At 41.3% G+C, this 18,842-nt stretch overlaps 1 protein-coding gene across 1 annotated transcript in view; it reads left to right on the top strand.

Moving 5' to 3' along the window:
* Positions 1–828: 828 nt before the first annotated feature.
* The window catches only part of DNAJC8 (DnaJ heat shock protein family (Hsp40) member C8), a 35,397-nt gene continuing 17,383 nt past the window's right edge, over positions 829–18,842 (top strand). Inside the window, exons 1-5 of the mRNA XM_029571371.1 lie at positions 829–981; positions 1,387–1,488; positions 8,137–8,193; positions 9,071–9,137; positions 12,423–12,517. Coding sequence (XP_029427231.1) covers positions 916–981; positions 1,387–1,488; positions 8,137–8,193; positions 9,071–9,137; positions 12,423–12,517 — 387 coding nt within the window. The 5' untranslated portion in view covers positions 829–915. The remainder of the gene's footprint in view (positions 982–1,386; positions 1,489–8,136; positions 8,194–9,070; positions 9,138–12,422; positions 12,518–18,842) is intronic.

Below are 18,842 nucleotides of genomic sequence, written 5' to 3'. Positions count from 1 at the left end.
TGCAATTGTACATTCTAGCACCCCCGTGTGGGATTATTAAATGGTTTAGTTTACTGATCTTTTGCATGGCCCAATTTTGAAGAAAGCTTGTTGGTGAAGTGTAAATTGAACATCGTGCAGCTCTAATGAATTCAGCTCCTTGTAGAGCAATTGTGAGCTCCAAGAAGTTATGCCAGGTAATTCATTTGGATCTCTCCTGCTGTGAAGGTAGTTGGAGGCATGCAGTAAGCCACTGTGTAGTGAGTACATGGTTTTCCACTAGTTACAGGTGGTGAACCTCAGCAAGTGAGAATAAATACCTGGGTTGGATGTCAATTAGTACTAGGATTCATTTACCATCTTTCCAGTGAACTGTCTAGGATACAATGTTTATGAAACTTCTACCTCTTGCTAGTGAAATGTTGCAATGTTGTGTATGCGTTGTGTGAAAATAAACAACATGATTGGACTCAACTGACTGTCATATGAGTACTGGCAACCAGTGGAAAGGAGAACAACCAGGGTCCTCCCCTCAGACTGGAAGTACTGTGGAAGATGGAAGGAGTATAGGTTGCATAGTGCATGCATCCATTGTTAGAAAACTTAATTCGGAAAGACAAGGACACATCTCAGAGAAACACTGTGCTCACGAAAAAACTTTATAGCTGCAGCAGTTAGCAACCAACACAACAAGCCCAATGCTAAACTGCTAAAGAATCTACTCCAAGCCTCGGTCTGATACACAGGCAGGGATTGGGGAAAAGTTGATGGGAGATTGGCGCCAATGGGCTGTGCCTCCAGAAGCACCGCCTCCCGCTTTGGTGCGCCAATGGGTCTGTGCTTCTTCCCTCCCGCCCCGCCTTCTATCACGCTCGACTTCTGTAGGTCACGTGGGTGGCGTGCTTCTGGCGTCGGTGACGCAGTGTGCCTGGGAAAATGGCGGCTACCGGAGGTGGCGTTCAAACGGAGGTGGAGGAGGCCTTCCAGACCTTTTATACCGAGGTAACGGAGCGAGGACCGCAGGTGGAGAGGGGGAGGAGCAAGCCTCGGTCTGTAAGGGGTTCTTGTTTATGAGACCGAGATAGAAGGGGTTTCCTCATGCCTCGGGAAGAGTCTGTGACAGGAGACAGCGGGGACCCTTCAACCCACAGACAGAGCCTGTAGTATGAGGTAATGGAGGGTCCTTCACCCCCAAGATTGCGGGGTAAGGGAGAATTTCTATCTATCTTTGCTGTTGGGGAAACATATGTATTAATAATATTAACTATTTTGAGGAGTTTTTGGAGGAGTTGGAAGTAACCTTTTTGGTCAATGACTAATTCTAATTAGAGGCAGAAAAAATAACTCGTGGTTTTGAGACTTGGTAATGGTGTAGAGTATGCAAACTTTTTTTTCTTATCTCTACAGGTAAAGCAAATTGAGAGGAGAGACTCAGTTCTGACTCCAAAACAACAAATTGAAAGACTGGTCCGGCCTGGCTCCTCCTATTTCAACCTGAACCCTTTTGAAGTAAGTAAGAGAGGTTTTTTAATTCCAAAAACTCCTCGGGGCTAAAGCACCTAATTGACGACCAGAGGCATGACAGAAAAAAAAGGAATAATAAACCGAGCAGGTTGGTCAGTTTCCTTCTTTCCATTGAATTTTCACCTATATATTTTAGGAAGGTGATCTCTTTAGATAAAACTATTATAGTTTATACAATTGTTGGATGTAATTGTATATTTGTTTAATTGTTCAATCTGTTTGATGTAATTTTCTGTTCCTTGTTCCGTGTAAACCGAAGTGGTATGCACTAGTGCATGAACTCCGGTATATAAAAGCCTTTAAATAAATAAATAAAATAGTGGTTTTCTTCTTATAGTGTCAAGGTTGGTTATGCTTGCAGTACCATTAGAGTTGCAGATGCTGCCATTTTAACTGGGGAGAGTGAAAAACTACCTGATGTGTGGAGGCATGGGAACAAGAATTGTAGTATAACATATCATTAAAGATTATACTTAGGGAATAGCCACTGCTATTAATTGCATCAGTAGCATGGGTTCTTCTTAGTGTTTGGGTAATTGCCAGGTTCTTGTGGCCTGGGTTTTGGCCTCTGTTGGAAACAGGATGCTGGGCTTGATGGACCCTTGGTCTGACCCAGCATGGCAATTTCTTATGTTCTTATGATCTGGGAGAAGATATGAAAAAGAATTACAAAATGTCACTCAAGCAATGCAGGATCACCTACTCTGTATGTGCCACACAAACTATTATGAACAAGAGACCCAGTCTCCCATGTAACGCAGCTAGCAAGCCCCAGGTTGCCAGCAAAACTATTTGTTTACTTGCGCTCCAACTTTAAAAAGGTTCACCAGTGAAAGCTGTGGATAAAGGTGAGTCCAGTTGATATAGTGTATCTGAATTACCAGAAAGCATTTGACAAAATCTCTCATGAGAGACTTCTTAAGAAATTAAAAGTCATGGGATAGGGGTCAGTGTCCTATTGTCAATTGCCAACTGGTTAAAAGATAGCAAACAGAGAGAGCTAAATGGTAAATGTTCTCTGTGGAGAGAGGTGAATAGTGGAGTGCTCCAGGGATGTGTTCTGGGACGACTGTTTTTTAATATAGTTATAAATGACCTGGAAATGGGAACAACAAGTGAGGTGAGGAGCTACCCTTAACAGAATCATGGAGGTAACTTGCATGGAGCATTAGTTACTACCATGAGCTTGCTGGGTAGACTAGATAGACCATTTGGTTTTCTGTGTCATTACTATGTTACTATGATCAAATTTGCTGATGGTACAAAAGAACATAAGAAATTGCTATACTGGATCAGACCAAGGGTCCATCAAGCCCAGCATCCTGTTTCCAACAGTGGCCAATCCTAGCTACAAGTACTTGGCAAGTACCCAAACACTAAGTGCTACTGATGCCTGTAATAGCAGTGGCTAATTCTCCAAGTCAACTTGTTAACTCACGAGGCTTGATGGACCTTTGGTCTCACCCAATATGCCAAGTCTTATGTTCTATAAACATGCAAACATATCAACTAAATAGCTGTTATAGAAATTGAATGAAATGAATAATCAATAAGATCAAGTCTTATATGGGGCAAAAATACTATAGCCAAATGGCTGAATATTTTTTGTTGACATCTGTAAAGAATGGTCTTTTTTTTTTTTGTGTCATTGTAATTTTGGGTTTGAGGACAATGCTATTGGTTGTGTTAAGGCACTGTATCTTGCCTCTTGGGCAGTGAAGGTTAAAGATTGAGCATCTTTTCTCTTAGCAAGAAGCACATAACAGGAATGCTCTTTGTCAGCTTTATTGGTTGACTTGGCTGTAGAATAATCTGCTGTTTCACTAAAAGAGTCAGATCACAGCACAAGTTGAAAAGTCAACAGCTTTATTTGTGGACAATATATTAACATATATGGCAGACCTAAATGTTTCCCTTCAACATTTTCTTTTGATTGAAATATGTTTATTGAACTTCAACATGACCATTACAACTAATGCAAGATTTGTTCAGTGTGCGGCAAAATCACAGGGTCAAAATTTGAACATGAATCTGAAAAACAGATATTTTCCCTCTTTTCATACCTATCCTCCCCACCCCTGTGTCACTCCGTATTAGTAATAGAAGTGGCTGTATTGAAACATCCAAAACATACAAAGCATACACCTTGGCCAGATTTTTACAAGATTCTAGTCATTCAACTGAATTTTTAAACATTGAGCAATGGACTGCCACAGTCAATTGTTCTATGCCTGAAATTTCTTTGTTTCCAGTTTGGCTGTCTTGTTCTCCAACATTTAGATATCCAGAAGAGAGAACTTCTATAGCTCCAATGAGGGGCCAGAGGGTTGCAGCCATTGTTATATGATTAATCGCAAGGCCACCAGGCATCCTTTTGTCATGAGATATTTCTTCACCATTGTTGCAAAGCCCAAGCAGACAAAAAGCTGGTGACCAACAAGACATCGGCAACAGCAGTGTTCCAAAAAAACTTTTATACAGAGCTCCAGAAGGAGGAGATTAATGGGCAATCCCATAAAGAATGCTAGCGGGTGGGAGCATTTTGGACAATTATTAGAAACAGCTATACGGGCTGCATAAGCTTTATTTGACCAAAATATTAGTCTGTGTAATACCTTATAATCAGGCCGATACAGTACAGTGCGCTCCGACAGAGCGCACTGTTAGCCTGCTCTTGGACGCGCGTTTTCCCTTACCCCTTATAGCGCGTTTTCCCTTACCCCTAATAGCGCCCTCAACATGCAAATGCATGTTGATGGCCCTATTAGGGGTAAGCGCGTTTTCCCTTACCCCTTATAGCGCGTTTTCCCTTACCCCTAATAGCGCCCTCAACATGCAAATGCATGTTGATGGCCCAATTAGGTATGCGCGCGGGATACAGAAAGTAAAATGTACAGCCAAGCCGCACATTTTACTTTCAGAAATTAGCGCCGACCTTTGGGTCGGCGCTAATTTCTTCCGGCACTGGGAAAGTGCACAGAAAAGCAGTTAAACTGCTTTTCTGTGCACCCTCCGACTTAATATCATGGCGATATTAAGTCGGAGGTCCTGAAAAGTAAAAAAAAAAAGTTTAAAAAAAATATATTGAATTCGGCCCACGGCGTCGGGCCGAAAACCGGGCACTCAATTTTGCTGGCATCTGGTTTCCGAACCCGTGGCTGTCAGCGGGCTCGAGAACAGACACTAGCAAAATTGAGCTTCGGCTGTCAAACCCGCTGACAGCCGCTGCTCCTGTCAAGGGATGCGCTAGTGTCCCTAGTGCCTCCTTTTGCCAGGATCTACCGCCGGGCCTAATTTAAATACTGCATCGCGCACACCGGCGAGTGGCCGGTGCACGTGCCGGAGCTCTCCCACAGACTTTACTGTATCGGCCTGAATGTGATTTCCAAAATTTTGCACCCTTTATTGCTTTGCCCACTTGCATATCACTATCAGCCAAGTCTTTAACGATAGTAGTGATCCCAAGTTCTTGTCCCCATTTGGCCGCTAATACATTGTGAATTTTATAGGAAGTAGTGGAGTGTAGACATGTATAAAGCTGGGATAAAGAAAGCTTAGGGGCAGAGATTAGACTTAGAAAACGTTGGAATGGACCATCAACATTTATTGGCATTGGTAAATTTGGTTGTGTTTTTGTATTTCACTTAATTTCTTGAAATTCATAATTATGCCATGTAGGACATGTGTTATGATTTTAAGGTCAGCATTAACTTTAGATATTTAGGGATAATGATACCAAATGATCTGTCAGCATTGTATCAGCTGAATTATGGGAGATGGAGAAAAATCAAAGCAGATTTGAACAGATGGAAAGAAATGGCATTCCTCAGTAATGTTTTCCTCTCAGCTCTCTATTTCGATAACTTGTGTTTTTCTTTTTATACATCACAAAAATATTTTTGAAATGTATTTGGAAGGGGAGGAAGACGTGTTGGCTATAACTCACTAATTTCTTCTGAGGTGCCTGGAGGGATTGGCTTCCCTAAAATTCAGATTTATTATTGGGATGTGTGTCTGAAAATGTAAACCCCATAGTTCATACTCGCTGGATTAGGCTTGAAAAACATCTAGTTTTGCCATTGTCTTTACCTGCATACATTGTTTTGTACACGAGGAAGAGAATAGCTATAAAACACCCTTTCATTACTAATGTGGCAAAAATTTGTAAAGCAATAAGCATATCCCCTTGTTCTCCACTTATTCCTCTCGCTGCACAGAGATTCTCTAGAGATGAAAACCCTTTTGGTGTTCTTTAGGAGCAAATGTCCAGCCATGTATGTTTTCTCAGTTTTTGTTTGTTTTTTTGTTTGTTTTTTTTTGTAATGAGTTTAACAAGGGAAGATGTGATTGCTGCTTTGGAGAGGCAGATCTTTCAATATTTTCAGGTTAGGCATTTTGCAATTGGATCAAGGTAACTGCTATATTTTACCTGGCCATAGTTGGTGTTAGGATTTCGCCTGCGACACAGGCTTAGCCTACCCTGCTGCCTCTTGCTATGACACCTGCTCACCGGCAGAGGCCTCTAATGTCAGCCACCAGAGCCAGCTCCTCAGTGACCAACCTGACTCAGCTTGGGGTGCAGCCTTCTCTCCACTAGGAGTCTTCAGCAGGTTTGGCTTCCAGAACTTGCCAGTCTCCTCCTTCCTGCCTGCACTACCCCCAGCCCCAGCTCGATTTAGACTTATCTTGCCAGAACCTCCTCGCTGGCTCTTTGTCCTGTACTTTGTTCTTTTCCTGCTCTGTGGCCTCCCGGCCTTCTCGTGCCTTGCCTTGTGGCATAAGGGGTGTCTTACCCCTTGCCGTTACTCTACGGTCTCTGTAGGCCTTCTCTGACTTTGCCCTCTGGGGCTTCTTGCTCGGTGGCCTTTGGACCTCCTAGCCTTGCTGCCTTAAGGCTTATTTGTTCTGTATGGTCCCTGTTTGTTCTTCCTTGTTTAGTCCTGTCCTTGTCTGGTCTTGTGCCCTTCCCAGTATCCTGTCCACAGCCCCCTGTCTGTGTCAGTACCTGTTCCACTGCTCCCTGCCTGTCCTATTATCCAGTCATCTACTCATTATCTATTTGTCTCTGCTCACTACCTCCAGCCTGTATCTGCCCAGCGCTAATCAGTTTGTCCCACTAAGTCCTACTGGCCCTCAGAACCCTGTGGGGGAGGGTGCTGGCTAGGCAGAAGACAGATCCAACTCCTGCCTTGTGGTCCTGCCCCACTTCTGAGAGTTTCCCTAAATCCCACCCGTTGTATCAGTTGGGCTTTGAAAAAGTGCTGGATGGTGGAGGGTTGACTTATTGCCTTTTTATAAGGCTGTAGACTTTGCGATACTACCTCTCTCCTTTTGATCATTGTTGTATCAGGTGGTGGGATCTAGTGTCCTTTTGGGCTTTAGTATGGCAATATATTTTTAAGTATCTATTAAGATGTTGCTTGTTTTATGCTTTTAGTTAGGTAATATGTTTTTATTATATGTATTAGATTTATTAAGGAATCATCCACGTATGTTTACTTACAGTTTTTGGGTTAGGTTTAAGATACTATTCATTATCTGTTTGTGGTTTGATTTCCACTATATGTTTAGAATTTTTTTTTTTAAGGTGCTGTTTGCTTATGTTATTTTTATCTTTTTTTTGCATTTTATTTTATGACTGTTCTGTTTTGTAAACTGATTAGAATATCTGATAAGAGGTATAGAACATTTTTAAATAAATGTTTATCGTGTCGGCACACAAGTACAAATCTTATTGGGATGTCTATATCTGCCCAACAGATTTTCAAATGAGATTCTAATATTTCTTTATTGTGTTGGCAAAACTGAAATTTGTCAGGTTTATTTATTCACTTATTGTGGAACCATCCCTTAAATCCAGGTGTTTTGGAAAAAGGTGGACACCACTCTCCCACAGATTCCAAGTTTGGAAATTCCATTTACCATTTTTTGATTTCTGTTAGGAGAAGATTCTCAGTGGATAACTTACTAGAATATTGGTAGCTTGATTCAAGATCTGAGATTTTATGCAGGTAAAAAGCATTTTACCTGTGGAAACAGGCTTTCATAATTGTCCTCCCCATCTCCTTATGCTAGGTGCTGGAGGAGATGTTCCCCCTCCTAAATTGGAGTGGATGCAAAAAGTGTAGGCTAGAAGAGGTTTGGAGAAAATGACTTGGGAATTCAAAGACTGATCAGGCAAGTTTTGGGCTGTTTGGGCTCCTTTTTCTGGTGAGATTATTCTCTTGGATTTATGAGTTCCTTTTGTAGGTGGGTTTTGTGGGGGATTTTTTGTAAGCTGTTGCTAAGAGGTTTTATTAGTAGAAGAAAGTGGCTGGCTAGCACTTTCTGGCAGCTATTGTTGGTATACATTATACAAGCTCTTATGCTTTTTCTTGCTAACAAATTATGGGGTGGGAATGCATTACCGGACTTTAATATAATCTTTTGTCATTTCACTTCTCTCTGATTTTGATTTACAGTGGGATTCCATATGACAAATGGCTCAAATCCCAATAAATGTCTTAAGTTTGATGTTTTTCTTCTTCTCAGTTAAAAATTGTATGCATGTTGAATTGTTCTGTTCTATGTATGTAAAATAAAAATGATTTAACATTTTGTGAAATATATTTTTCTTTTTCTCTAATTTTGCAGGTACTCCAGCTGGATCCTGAAGCTACTGATGAAGAGATCAAGAAGAGATTCAGACAGGTATACTGGTTATTGGTTTAGCCATGGGAGCTGGGATGGAGATAATTTAAGAAGGCATGGCAGGGGTTGTTGGCAGTAGGATGGAGGTGGAGACTACAGCCACCTACTGTAAGAATAGCAGAAATATGACCCTGGTACAAGTCTCGACTCTCTTCTTTCTTTCATCTTTCTCAGCCTTTGAAATATTTTCTTTGTGATTTCCATGCAGAGGAAAGATTGAGTGGTTACAGCTGAAAATTAGCAATAGATTTTGCATGATCTAATACTTCCTGTGTGTTCATGGGCAAGATATTTTATCTCCCTTCTAGACCTAGCTCTGCTGCTGACTATGACTTTGAGCTGGTCACTTAGAAGCAATAATCAAACTGCTCCATTGATGCAAGTACTTTCTCCTCACAGGGTTTAGCCATAGTATTTGTGCAAGAAAGGGAAAATAACACACAATGCAAATTGGTTTTATCTCCTGACCTAAACATGCCATTTGGAACGCTTTTCTGTCAATGCGGGTAAAACTATGCACGTGTTACCCTCATTAAAGATAGCCAATTTTCAAAAAGCCAATCTTATGCAGGTGAAAGTGTTTTACTTGTGGAAATAGGCTTTCAAAATTGCCCTCCACGTCTCTTTGTACTTTCTGGGTTACTTGACTATAGCGATGACATTATTCTGTATCATGACCAAATGCAAGTAAACAGAAACACCAGTGAAGGGAATGTATAACACTAAATTTCAATCACCTTTTTTCCCCATTTGTGATCATTTCCTGAATGAAGCCACTTTGATCATTAGAGCTTCTTGTACAAATGGTAGCTTTTTTTTATTCTGCATAAGCCATTGTGACTAATTATGCCTTAAGCTTTCATTTTTTTGGTTTTAGCTATCTATATTAGTCCACCCTGACAAAAATCAAGATGATGCAGACCGAGCACAGAAGGCTTTTGAAGGTAAGACTACCGGATTTGGTGACCCAGTGAAAAGCTTGTTGCTCATCTGTAAGCACAATGACGTAGCAGTGGCTAAAATTTGGCTGTTTCAGCGGAAAACAATTTGCCATATAGCCCTAAACATTTCATCTTTTCCCTTCTGGTGAAAATGACAGTGAATAATGAAAAAAGAATGAGCTTTTCTTCCACTTTTATCTGCTCTTCTGCTGTGGCCATATTTTTATATTGTTAGGTTGAAAGAAGATCAGAGCCCCATCATGTTTTCTGTGCTTGATTGCTTTTCTGGCTAGCTCTGCACGGTGATTCGGAGAAAATGCAGAAAATACTGTGCCCTTGCCTATAACAAATGTAGCAATGTAAAAGCAAATTCCTTCCAGACCACCCTGTTCCCCCACTCAATATAGACATCCATCCTTGGGTTAGCTCTTTTCGCTATTCTCTAATGGTGATCGCACCGTCGTTATCCAGTTTTGCTCTGAAGTTGAATATTATAGAAAATGGTTGAATAAGCACTAATATGAAGCAATAATGCCAGTCGTCCAGTTTAATTCTGTAGGCATGATGCTCTATTGGCAAAATGTTCCCTGACCACAAAATGAGCTGATGCTGCACTTTTAAACAATTAATGTAAACAAAGAGAAGGGCAGACTGAGTTTCATCGATCCAAGTATTTAATGTGTAATCATATGGCAACTCCACTGTTCTTATTTCAAATATTTCAATACAATACAATACACTTTGTATTGAAATAATATTTGAAATAAGAACAGTGGAGTTGCCATATGATTACACATTAAATACTTGGATCGAGGAAACTCAGTCTGCCCTTCTCTTTGTTTACATAAAATGTTCCCTGAGCCACTCTTGGAAAATACCTTCCAAAGGATGGTGATATCTTAGTTTGAAATGTTGCACCCTTGTTTTTTTTTATACTGGAGTTAAAAGAAAAGCTCTTGACAAATTTCAATTCAAATATATCTAATTTGTGCAGGGTAGTTACATTTATTGTTTGCATGTCTTCTCTTTCCTAAAAGAACATAACCCCAGCCTAGACAGTTTTTCAGCATTTTTTAGTATGTCAATCCCTTTTATTAACTTAATGACCCATTTGTTTGTTTGCCCTTTTCCAAGCACCTACATATCTCTCTTGAGCAGGGGTGGGCAATTCCAGTCCTCGAGGGCCACAAACCTGTCGAGGTTTTAGGATATCCTAATGAATATGCATGACATAGATTTGCATACAACTGAGGCAGAGTGCATGCAAATCTCTCATGTATATTCATTAGCGATATCCTGAAAACCAGACTGGTTTGTGGCCCTCGAGGACCAGAAGTGCCCACCCCTGCTCTTGAGGATAAATGCTCAAATTTGTTCTCCATATTGCTTGAAAAGGTCTGTAGGCAGCGAGAAGATTCGTCTTTTTCCCTTGCTTCCACCTTACGTTTAACACACATTAGTACATAGTTTTCTCTTTTTTTTTTTTTTTTGCTTTATAGACCATGGCCATTTATGTGAAACATGCACTGTCACTGTGCATCTTTACCCACTATGAGAAGCTGGCACCACTGCTGCTTGTTCTGATAGGGCCATGTGCATAGGGAAGCTTAGTCTAACAAATGAATATCGGTGAAAATAAAACTTCCTAAGCAATTTACAGCTAGCTGTATGATTTTGGTGCCAGCATAGGTACCTGAACTGCAGGACTTTTACTTGGTGCTGGTCAGATACGGGGTTGTTCCTGAGGAAATGCTTTAGGGTTTCAGTAGGAGGGCAAGTGACCCTGCACATATTTTGTTGATTGTGGCAGTTCTCAAAATAGTTCATATGGTTACATCAGCCTGGTAGAACTCCCTGATAAAGGGGGATGGGGGGGGGGGGGGGGGTATGGCAACCCACACAACACTGGAACTTAAGCCAAAAATCAATTCTTATTGCAGCCATTCTAACATATCAAAACTTGTTCAGAGGTATATGTTGATAATGTATAAATTTGTGCTGCTGAGCTTTGAATCTCAGCATTAAAACACATAATTATGTACCAAACAACTTAATATAAATAAGTCCATGTTTTATTTCTAACCAAAAAAAAGAATTGTTCAGTTACTTAAAAGCCCTTCATTGGAGCATTTTACCAGACATTAAAAGACCAGACCAATGATCATGGGTTATCCTGCCGTTTATTCTAAGAATTCAGATGACTAAAGTTAACAAAACAAATGGAGAAGAAATTCATTGGGGCCGATTCAATACGGGCACTTGTATTGCGTTCCTGTTTTCCTAATGCACTTCCGTCCATCTTTCCTGGGCACGGGATTCAATAATGAGGTGCCGTGCTGAAAAGGATGCGCTAGGGGGTCAGTTATACATCCCTAGCGCATCCTTGTCATCTGGTGCCCAGGAGAGGTGGCTGTGTGCTGTTTAGCAGAACGGATGCTCATAAATTGAGTATCAGTTTTCCTAAACTGACCACAGTCTAGACTTTCTTTTTTTTTTTCCCCTGATGCAGCTTTTTGTGGCTCCTCCTACTTAGTATCGTGGTGATAATAAGTAGGAGGAACCACAGAAAACCAGTCTCTTCTTTTTTTTGTGGAGGCTTTGGACACCTCAGGACTTAATGCCAGCTCTGGGGCTGGTGTTAATTTTTGGGAGTAAAAATGTGTGCCTAGAGGGTAATTGCTAATAGCCTCATCTACGTGGCATTATATGCGATGAGCACTATTGGCTGCGCGCTGGTTTGAACATGCGTTTTGGACGCGCTAATCCCATGATTGCATCAGGAGTTATTCTAGCGCATCGAAAACTGCGGTTTAACCTGTGTGCCATGCTGAACGCACTACATTGCATCGGCCCCATTGTGAGGGCAATTTCCAAAACAATCCACTCGGGTGCAAAGTCCATGGGAACTTTCTACCTTTGTATGGATTTTCAAAGGCAAAGTCAGCGCTTGCTTTCCTCTTTGAAAATTGCCCATGGGTACAACTGGCTCACAGGCTTTGCACTTTCTGCGCAGGCTAAATTTAACTGGGAAAGATCGTGTCCATTTCAAAATGCAACACATGTGCTCTTTCCTAATCCCGCCTCTAAACTCTCCCCCCAAGAATGCCTCCCCCTGCTTTTTAGCTGTGTTAAAGATGGGCAGTGTCAGAAGGCCCCTTTTCAGCCTGGTAAATCACTTTTGAAAATTGTCCCTCCCAAAAAGCAGAGTGTTACCTTGGCTGTCGACAGAGCGTGGATGCTTTTGAAAGTGTGTTTGAGGTGGTGACCTGCAGATTGTGTTTTGTTTAGCTGTGGACAAAGCATACAAGCTACTGTTGGACTCTGAGCAGAAGAAAAGGATTTTGGATGTGATCCAGGCTGGGAGAGAATATGTGGAGCACACTGTAAGTATCTTCTGGGCTTTCTCTGCATCAGGTGCTCGTATTGAGTGCCTGTTTTTCTAATGCATGCCCATCCATCTTTCCTGGGCACATGATTCAATATGTAAGTTATATGTCCCTAGCACATCCTTGTCATCGGGTGCCCAGGAGAGGTGACTGTGCACTGTTTGGACTCGTAAATTGAGTCCGTTCTCCTAATTTGATCACCATCAAGACTTTTTTTTTGTCCCTGATGCTGCTTTTTGTGGTTCCTCCTACTTAGTGTAGTGATATTAAGCAGGAGGAACCTCAGAAAAGCATGATTTTCTTCTTTTTTTTTTTTTGTAGAGGATTGTGCACCATGACCCCTCAGACCCTACTTCACTAGATAAGGGAAATCCTGTGCAAATGGCTGATGAATGACTGCAATGTGTACAATCAGTCCTCCACCAAATAACAGTATTTATCATCTGGAATGCAGCAATACAACTTGACCTATGCATGGCTGTTGCCTGCAGTCATTCATCAGCTATTTGCACAGGATTTCCTGTATCTAGTGAAGAAGGGTCTGAATGGCCATGGTGCACAACTGTTTTTTCCATGGTTCATAGTCTGAGGTTTGCATGGTAGGTGGGCAGTGGTGGGTAGTATATCCTGCTGTTGGAATGACTTGGCTCCCTGATAAGATTTTGAAGATGTTGCTGTAGTTACATGATGTTAGGTTCCATATTAGGAGCTACCACCCAGGAAAAAGATCTAGGCACCATAGTGGATAATACTTTAAAATCGTCGGCTCAGTGTGCTGCAGCAGTCAAAAAAGCAAATAGAATGTTAGGAATTATTAGGAAGGGAATGGTTACTAGAACGGAAAATGTCATAATGCCTCTGTATCGCTCCATGGTGAGACCGCACCTTGAATACTGTGTACAATTCTGGTCGCCGCATCTCAAAAAAGATATAGTTGCGATGGAGAAGGTACAGAGAAGGGCAACCAAAATGATAAAGGGGATAGAACAGCTCCCCTATGAGGAAAGGCTGAAGAGGTTAGGGCTGTTCAGCTTGGAGAAGAGACGGCTGAGGGGGGATATGATAGAGGTCTTTAAGATCATGAGAGGTCTTGAACGAGTAGATGTGACTCGGTTATTTACACTTTCGAATAATAGAAGGACTAGGGGGCATTCCATGAAGTTAGCAAGTAACACATTTAAGACTAATCGGAGAAAATTCTTTTTCACTCAACGCACAATAAAGCTCTGGAATTTGTTGCCAGAGAAGGTAGTTAGTGCAGTTAGTGTAGCTGGGTTCAAAAAAGGTTTGGATAAGTTCTTGGAGGAGAAGTCCATTAATGGCTATTAATCAATTATACTTAGGGAATAGCAACTGCTATTAATTGCATCAGTAGCATGGGTTCTTCTTAGTGTTTGGGTAATTGCCAGGTTCTTGTGGCCTGGTCTGTTGGAAACAGGATGCTGGGCTTGATGGACCCTTGGTCTGTCCCAGCATGGCAATTTCTTATGTTCTTATGTTCTTAAATTTGATGTACAGAACCTGTTTGTTTTTTGGGTTTTTTTTATTCTTCAAACTCTTTATTATAATCAGTTATGCCAACACAGAGAAAAAGAAAGGGTCAGTCTGGGTCCCATCTGATTCAGCTTTCAAAAGTAACTATGGATCCAGGTTTCACTGGTAACAGTTTAAAAAAAAAAAAAAAACCCACACGCATCTTTTCTAGTTGTGGTTTGCAATTTTTTTTTTTTGTGGCTTTGAAACAGTAAAATCATACCAAACTGTAACCAGAAGACATGAGGTGATGTACATGTTTATATGCAAGCATTATGCTGTGTTTTCTCAAACCTGCTGCCTGAAGGTTATTAGTGCTGATAGATTGCAGGGGAAATGCAGCAGATCATTATGGTGTGACTCCTCTTTGGGCTTTGCCTGCCAAGTTAATAAAAGAAAAATCCTGTTGAGAAATAGGATTCAGAGGAATTCTATATGATGCCTGATCCCCAGCCCCCATTGCCAGAAACTGATGCAGTCTGTCATCAAATAAGTTGTTCTGGGATCATGTGATGGCAGCCTGAGTGGGAGGAGCCAGCAAACCCCTTCTCCCTCACTAAAAAAAAAAATCTGCATGGGGTGGAGGGGGCGCAAATTTACTGGGCAAGAAAGCTGTACAGTCAGAAATTTTAAATGAAAAACTGATAATTCTGGCAAAGCTGAAATGTTTGTGCTGGCACCATCTTTTCCATAATAAGCAGGAGAAGCAGAGAACAAGCCCAGCATGGAGGGAATGGCCAGAGATGAAACAAATGCCTCAGTTTGAGAATGGTATAAGGAAATGGTTGATTTTTTTTTTTTTTTTAATGGAAAGATGCTCTGCCCCTGGAGTAAGGAGGTTAATCCTAGGGAATTAGAAGAACCACATGTATCTAGTATAATGTTTGGGGTTCTGGAAAGCTCTGCGGTTAGGAGATGGCAGGGTATGCCAAGGACAGTGGTTCGTGCTGTTGAAGTTGGCGTTAGTGCTGTGACATAGCTTATATGTATCCTAAGGCAATGATTTCCTAGCGTGTAGCCAGATGGACTCAGGACTGGTAGGTTATGTGTTCCTCTGCTAGCAGATGGGAGATGAAGAGTGCCGAGTCCATCTGTCTACACTGAGGCAAACAAAATTATCAGGTAAGTAATTTCTCCATTGTCAACCCAGTTCTCGGGCAGACCTAACCAATCAAGTTTTCAGCTTTTCCACAATGACTCCTCATGAGGTAGATTTGCATTCACTCCTTAGATTTGCATACAATTAATCTTGTGCATATTCATTGTGGATGTCCTGAAAACTTGACTGGCTAGGTGTGCTCCAAGGACCAGGTTGAGAAGCACTGTCCTAAAAGAAAGAAAGTGAAACAGCAAAGATGTTATCAGAAACGAACAGAAAACATGAGTATTCTTTTCTCAACCCAGTCCTTAGGGACTGCTTGGCCAGTCTGATTTTCAAGAATATGCATGAGCCATGTATGCAGATACATTTCACCCATTCATTACAGACAAGAACATAAGAAATTGCCATGCTGGATCAGACCAAGGGTCCATCAAACCCAGCATCCTGTTTCCAACAGTGGCCAATCCAGGCTACAAGTACTTGGCAAGTACCCAAACACTAAGAAGATCCCATGCTACTGATGCAATTAATAGCAGTGGCTATTCCCTAAGTAAATTTGATTAATAACCGTTAATGGACTTCTCCTCCAGGAACTTATCCAAACCTTTTTTGAACCCAACTGCACTAACCACATCCTCTGGCAACAGATTCCAGAGTTTTATTGTGCGTTGAGTGAAAAAGAACTTTCTCCAATTAGTCTTAAATGTGCTACTTGCAAACTTCATGGAATGCCCCCTAGTCCTTCTATTATTTGAAAGTGTAAATAAGAGTCACATCTACTCGTTCCAGACCTCTCATGATCTTAAAGACCTCTATCATATCCCCCCTCAGCTGTCTTCTCCAAGCTGAACAGCCCCAACCTCTTCAGCCTTTCCTCATAGGGGAGCTGTTCCATCCTCTTTATCATTTTGGTTGCCCTTCTCGGTACCTTCTCCATCGCAACTATATCTTTTTTGAGATGCGGCAACCAGAATTGTACACGGTATTCAAGGTGAGGTCTCACCATGGACCGATTATAGAGGCATTATGACATTTTCCATTTTATTAACCATTCCCTTCCTAATAATTCCTAACATTCTGTTTGCTTTTTTGACTGCTGCAGCACCCTGAGCCGACGATATTAAAGTATTATCCACTATGATGTCTAGATCTTTTTTACTGGGTGGTAGCTCCTAATATGGAACCTAACATCGTGTAACTACAGCAAGGGTTATTTTTCCCTATATGCAACACCTTGCACTTGCCACATTAAATATCATCTGCCATTTGGATGCCCAATCTTCTAGTCTTGCAAGGTCCTCCTGTAACGTATCACAATCCTCTTGCGATTTAACTACTCTGAATAATTTTGTATCGTCCGCAAATTTGATAACCTCACTTGTCGTAATCCTTTCCATTTATATATCATATATAAAAGCACCGGTCCAAGTACAGATCCCTGAGGCACTCCACTGTTTACCCTTTTCCACTGAGAAAATTGACCATTTAATCCTACTCTCTGTTTCCTGTCTTTTAACCAGTTTGTAATCCACAAAAGGACATCACCTCCTATCCCTGTTAGCCAGGCGATCCCCCAAGAACCAGGTTGAGTATCACTGGTGGAATGTTAAGAGGACTCTAATAAAGAGATCATTAGTTTTCAATCTCTAAAGAGGCAAAATAGACAGATTTTTACTGGAGATCCATCTGACTAAGGAGAGAGCTATCTTTATGAGAGAAGTATGTGCGGGTCAAGTGATAGCATTGCTTTTACAACTAACTGCAAAGAGATTACATGCCTTATCCAAAAGAGAAACATTCAAACTATCAAAGTAAAACATATATCTAACCTAGAAAGAAATCATGAGAGGTTGAGAAACAAAAGCAAATTCTGGTGTCTGGATTTTTCTTTCTCCACACCTCCCTATATCCTAAAGAGAACACTGCATTCATAAGTATCATTTTCTGCTAATCACCATGCTAAGTCTGTTCCACACATTCTCCAGAGCTGCACGGCATCGCCAATCAAGAACAAATCTTCTTGTGGGTAATCTGCTGCACTATTTAATAGCTTCTGAAGCAGGTCACTGCTTACTGGAGAGACACACATTCAAGAATATCAGCTGCTTGTTGTTAAAAAAAAAAAAAAAAAAAAAAAAAAAAGCCTATCACCAGAGACCTTTTTATATATCATACCTACAGAGATAATCTAAATCTAATCGCAAGTAACCCCACCGCAGACAATGAAGTCACAACAGACTCAACCACAAATAATTTCAAATGAACACACTTCGAAAACATCGCATCTACTGAAATTGAGTCAATCATTCAGAACATCAATCCTGCTGCTCATCCCATCGACCCAGTTCCTTTCAAATTCCTTAAGCAAATACCAAACCACATTGCCAAACCAATAGCAAGCATAATCAACCTATCCCTCGACCAAGGCACCTTCTCAGATGACCTAAAATGCACCATCATCAAGCTGATCCTCAAAAAAAAAACCTCAACTTGATGAAACCGACCCAGCCAACTACAGGTCAATCTCGAATCTCCCCTTCATTGCCAAGATCCTTGAAAAAATAGTAAACTGTCAACTCTCCGAATATCTGGACACCCACAATATACTATTCCCAGCCCAACACTGTTTCAGAGCATCCCTCAGCACCGAAACCCTCGTACTTCCACTATCAGACACAATTCTCAGAGGACTGGACTGTGATCACTCCTACTTACTCATCCTCCTTGATATCTCCACCACCTTCGATACCGTCAATCACAAAACACTAATACACAGGCTAAAAGAAATCGGCCTCCACGGCACAACCCTCAGCTGGTTCAACTCATACCTATCCTACAGGTCCTACAAAGTCAACGACACCAAATCCAAGCAGCTACCCCTTCCCCACGGTGTTCCGCAAGGCTCTTCCCTTTCTTCCACACTGTTCAACATCCACATGACCCCACTATGCAAACTACTAAACAAAATAGGATTACTATACTATATATATGCTGACGATGTTCAAATCTTACTTCCAATCAAACACTCGATTGATCACACCCTAAATTTATGGAACTCCCACCTAACCACAATAAAACACCTACTCTCTCAACTATCCCTCGCGCTCAATCATAGCAAAACGGAAATCCTCTACATATCCAACAAACCTACACCACCTCCCAGCACAGACCCCACCACACACCAACAAAACAACCAATTACTCTCCTCAGTAAAAAACCTAGGCATCATCATAGATAGCCAAATAAACTTCAAAAAACACATCAACAACATCTTAAGAGACGGATTCCACAAACTCCAGATCCTACGCAAACTTAAACCACTTCTCTACCCACAAGACTTTCAAACAGTCTTACAAGCCCTTCTGTTTTCTAAACTCAATTACTGCAACACCTTACTACTAGGTCTCCCAGCATCCTCCCTCAAACCCATCCAACTCCTTCAAAACGCCACTGCCAGAGCTCTCACCAACAGCAGAAGATCGGAGCATATAATACCTATACTCAAACATCTACACTGGCTCCCCATTCATCAAAGAGTCCAATACAAAGCTTTAACCATTGAACATAAAATTCTCCAAAACGACAAATCCAATTGGCTAAATCTACCCCTACCCCTTCACCTCCACACTCCACCAAGGAACCTCTGATCATCAAACACCAGACTCCTACAAACACTGTCACCAAAAG

The sequence above is a fragment of the Rhinatrema bivittatum genome, chromosome 11 (genome assembly GCF_901001135.1).
Source record: "Rhinatrema bivittatum chromosome 11, aRhiBiv1.1, whole genome shotgun sequence".
Lineage (NCBI taxonomy): Eukaryota > Metazoa > Chordata > Amphibia > Gymnophiona > Rhinatrematidae > Rhinatrema > Rhinatrema bivittatum.
This window is presented reverse-complemented; position numbering and strand designations above follow the sequence as displayed.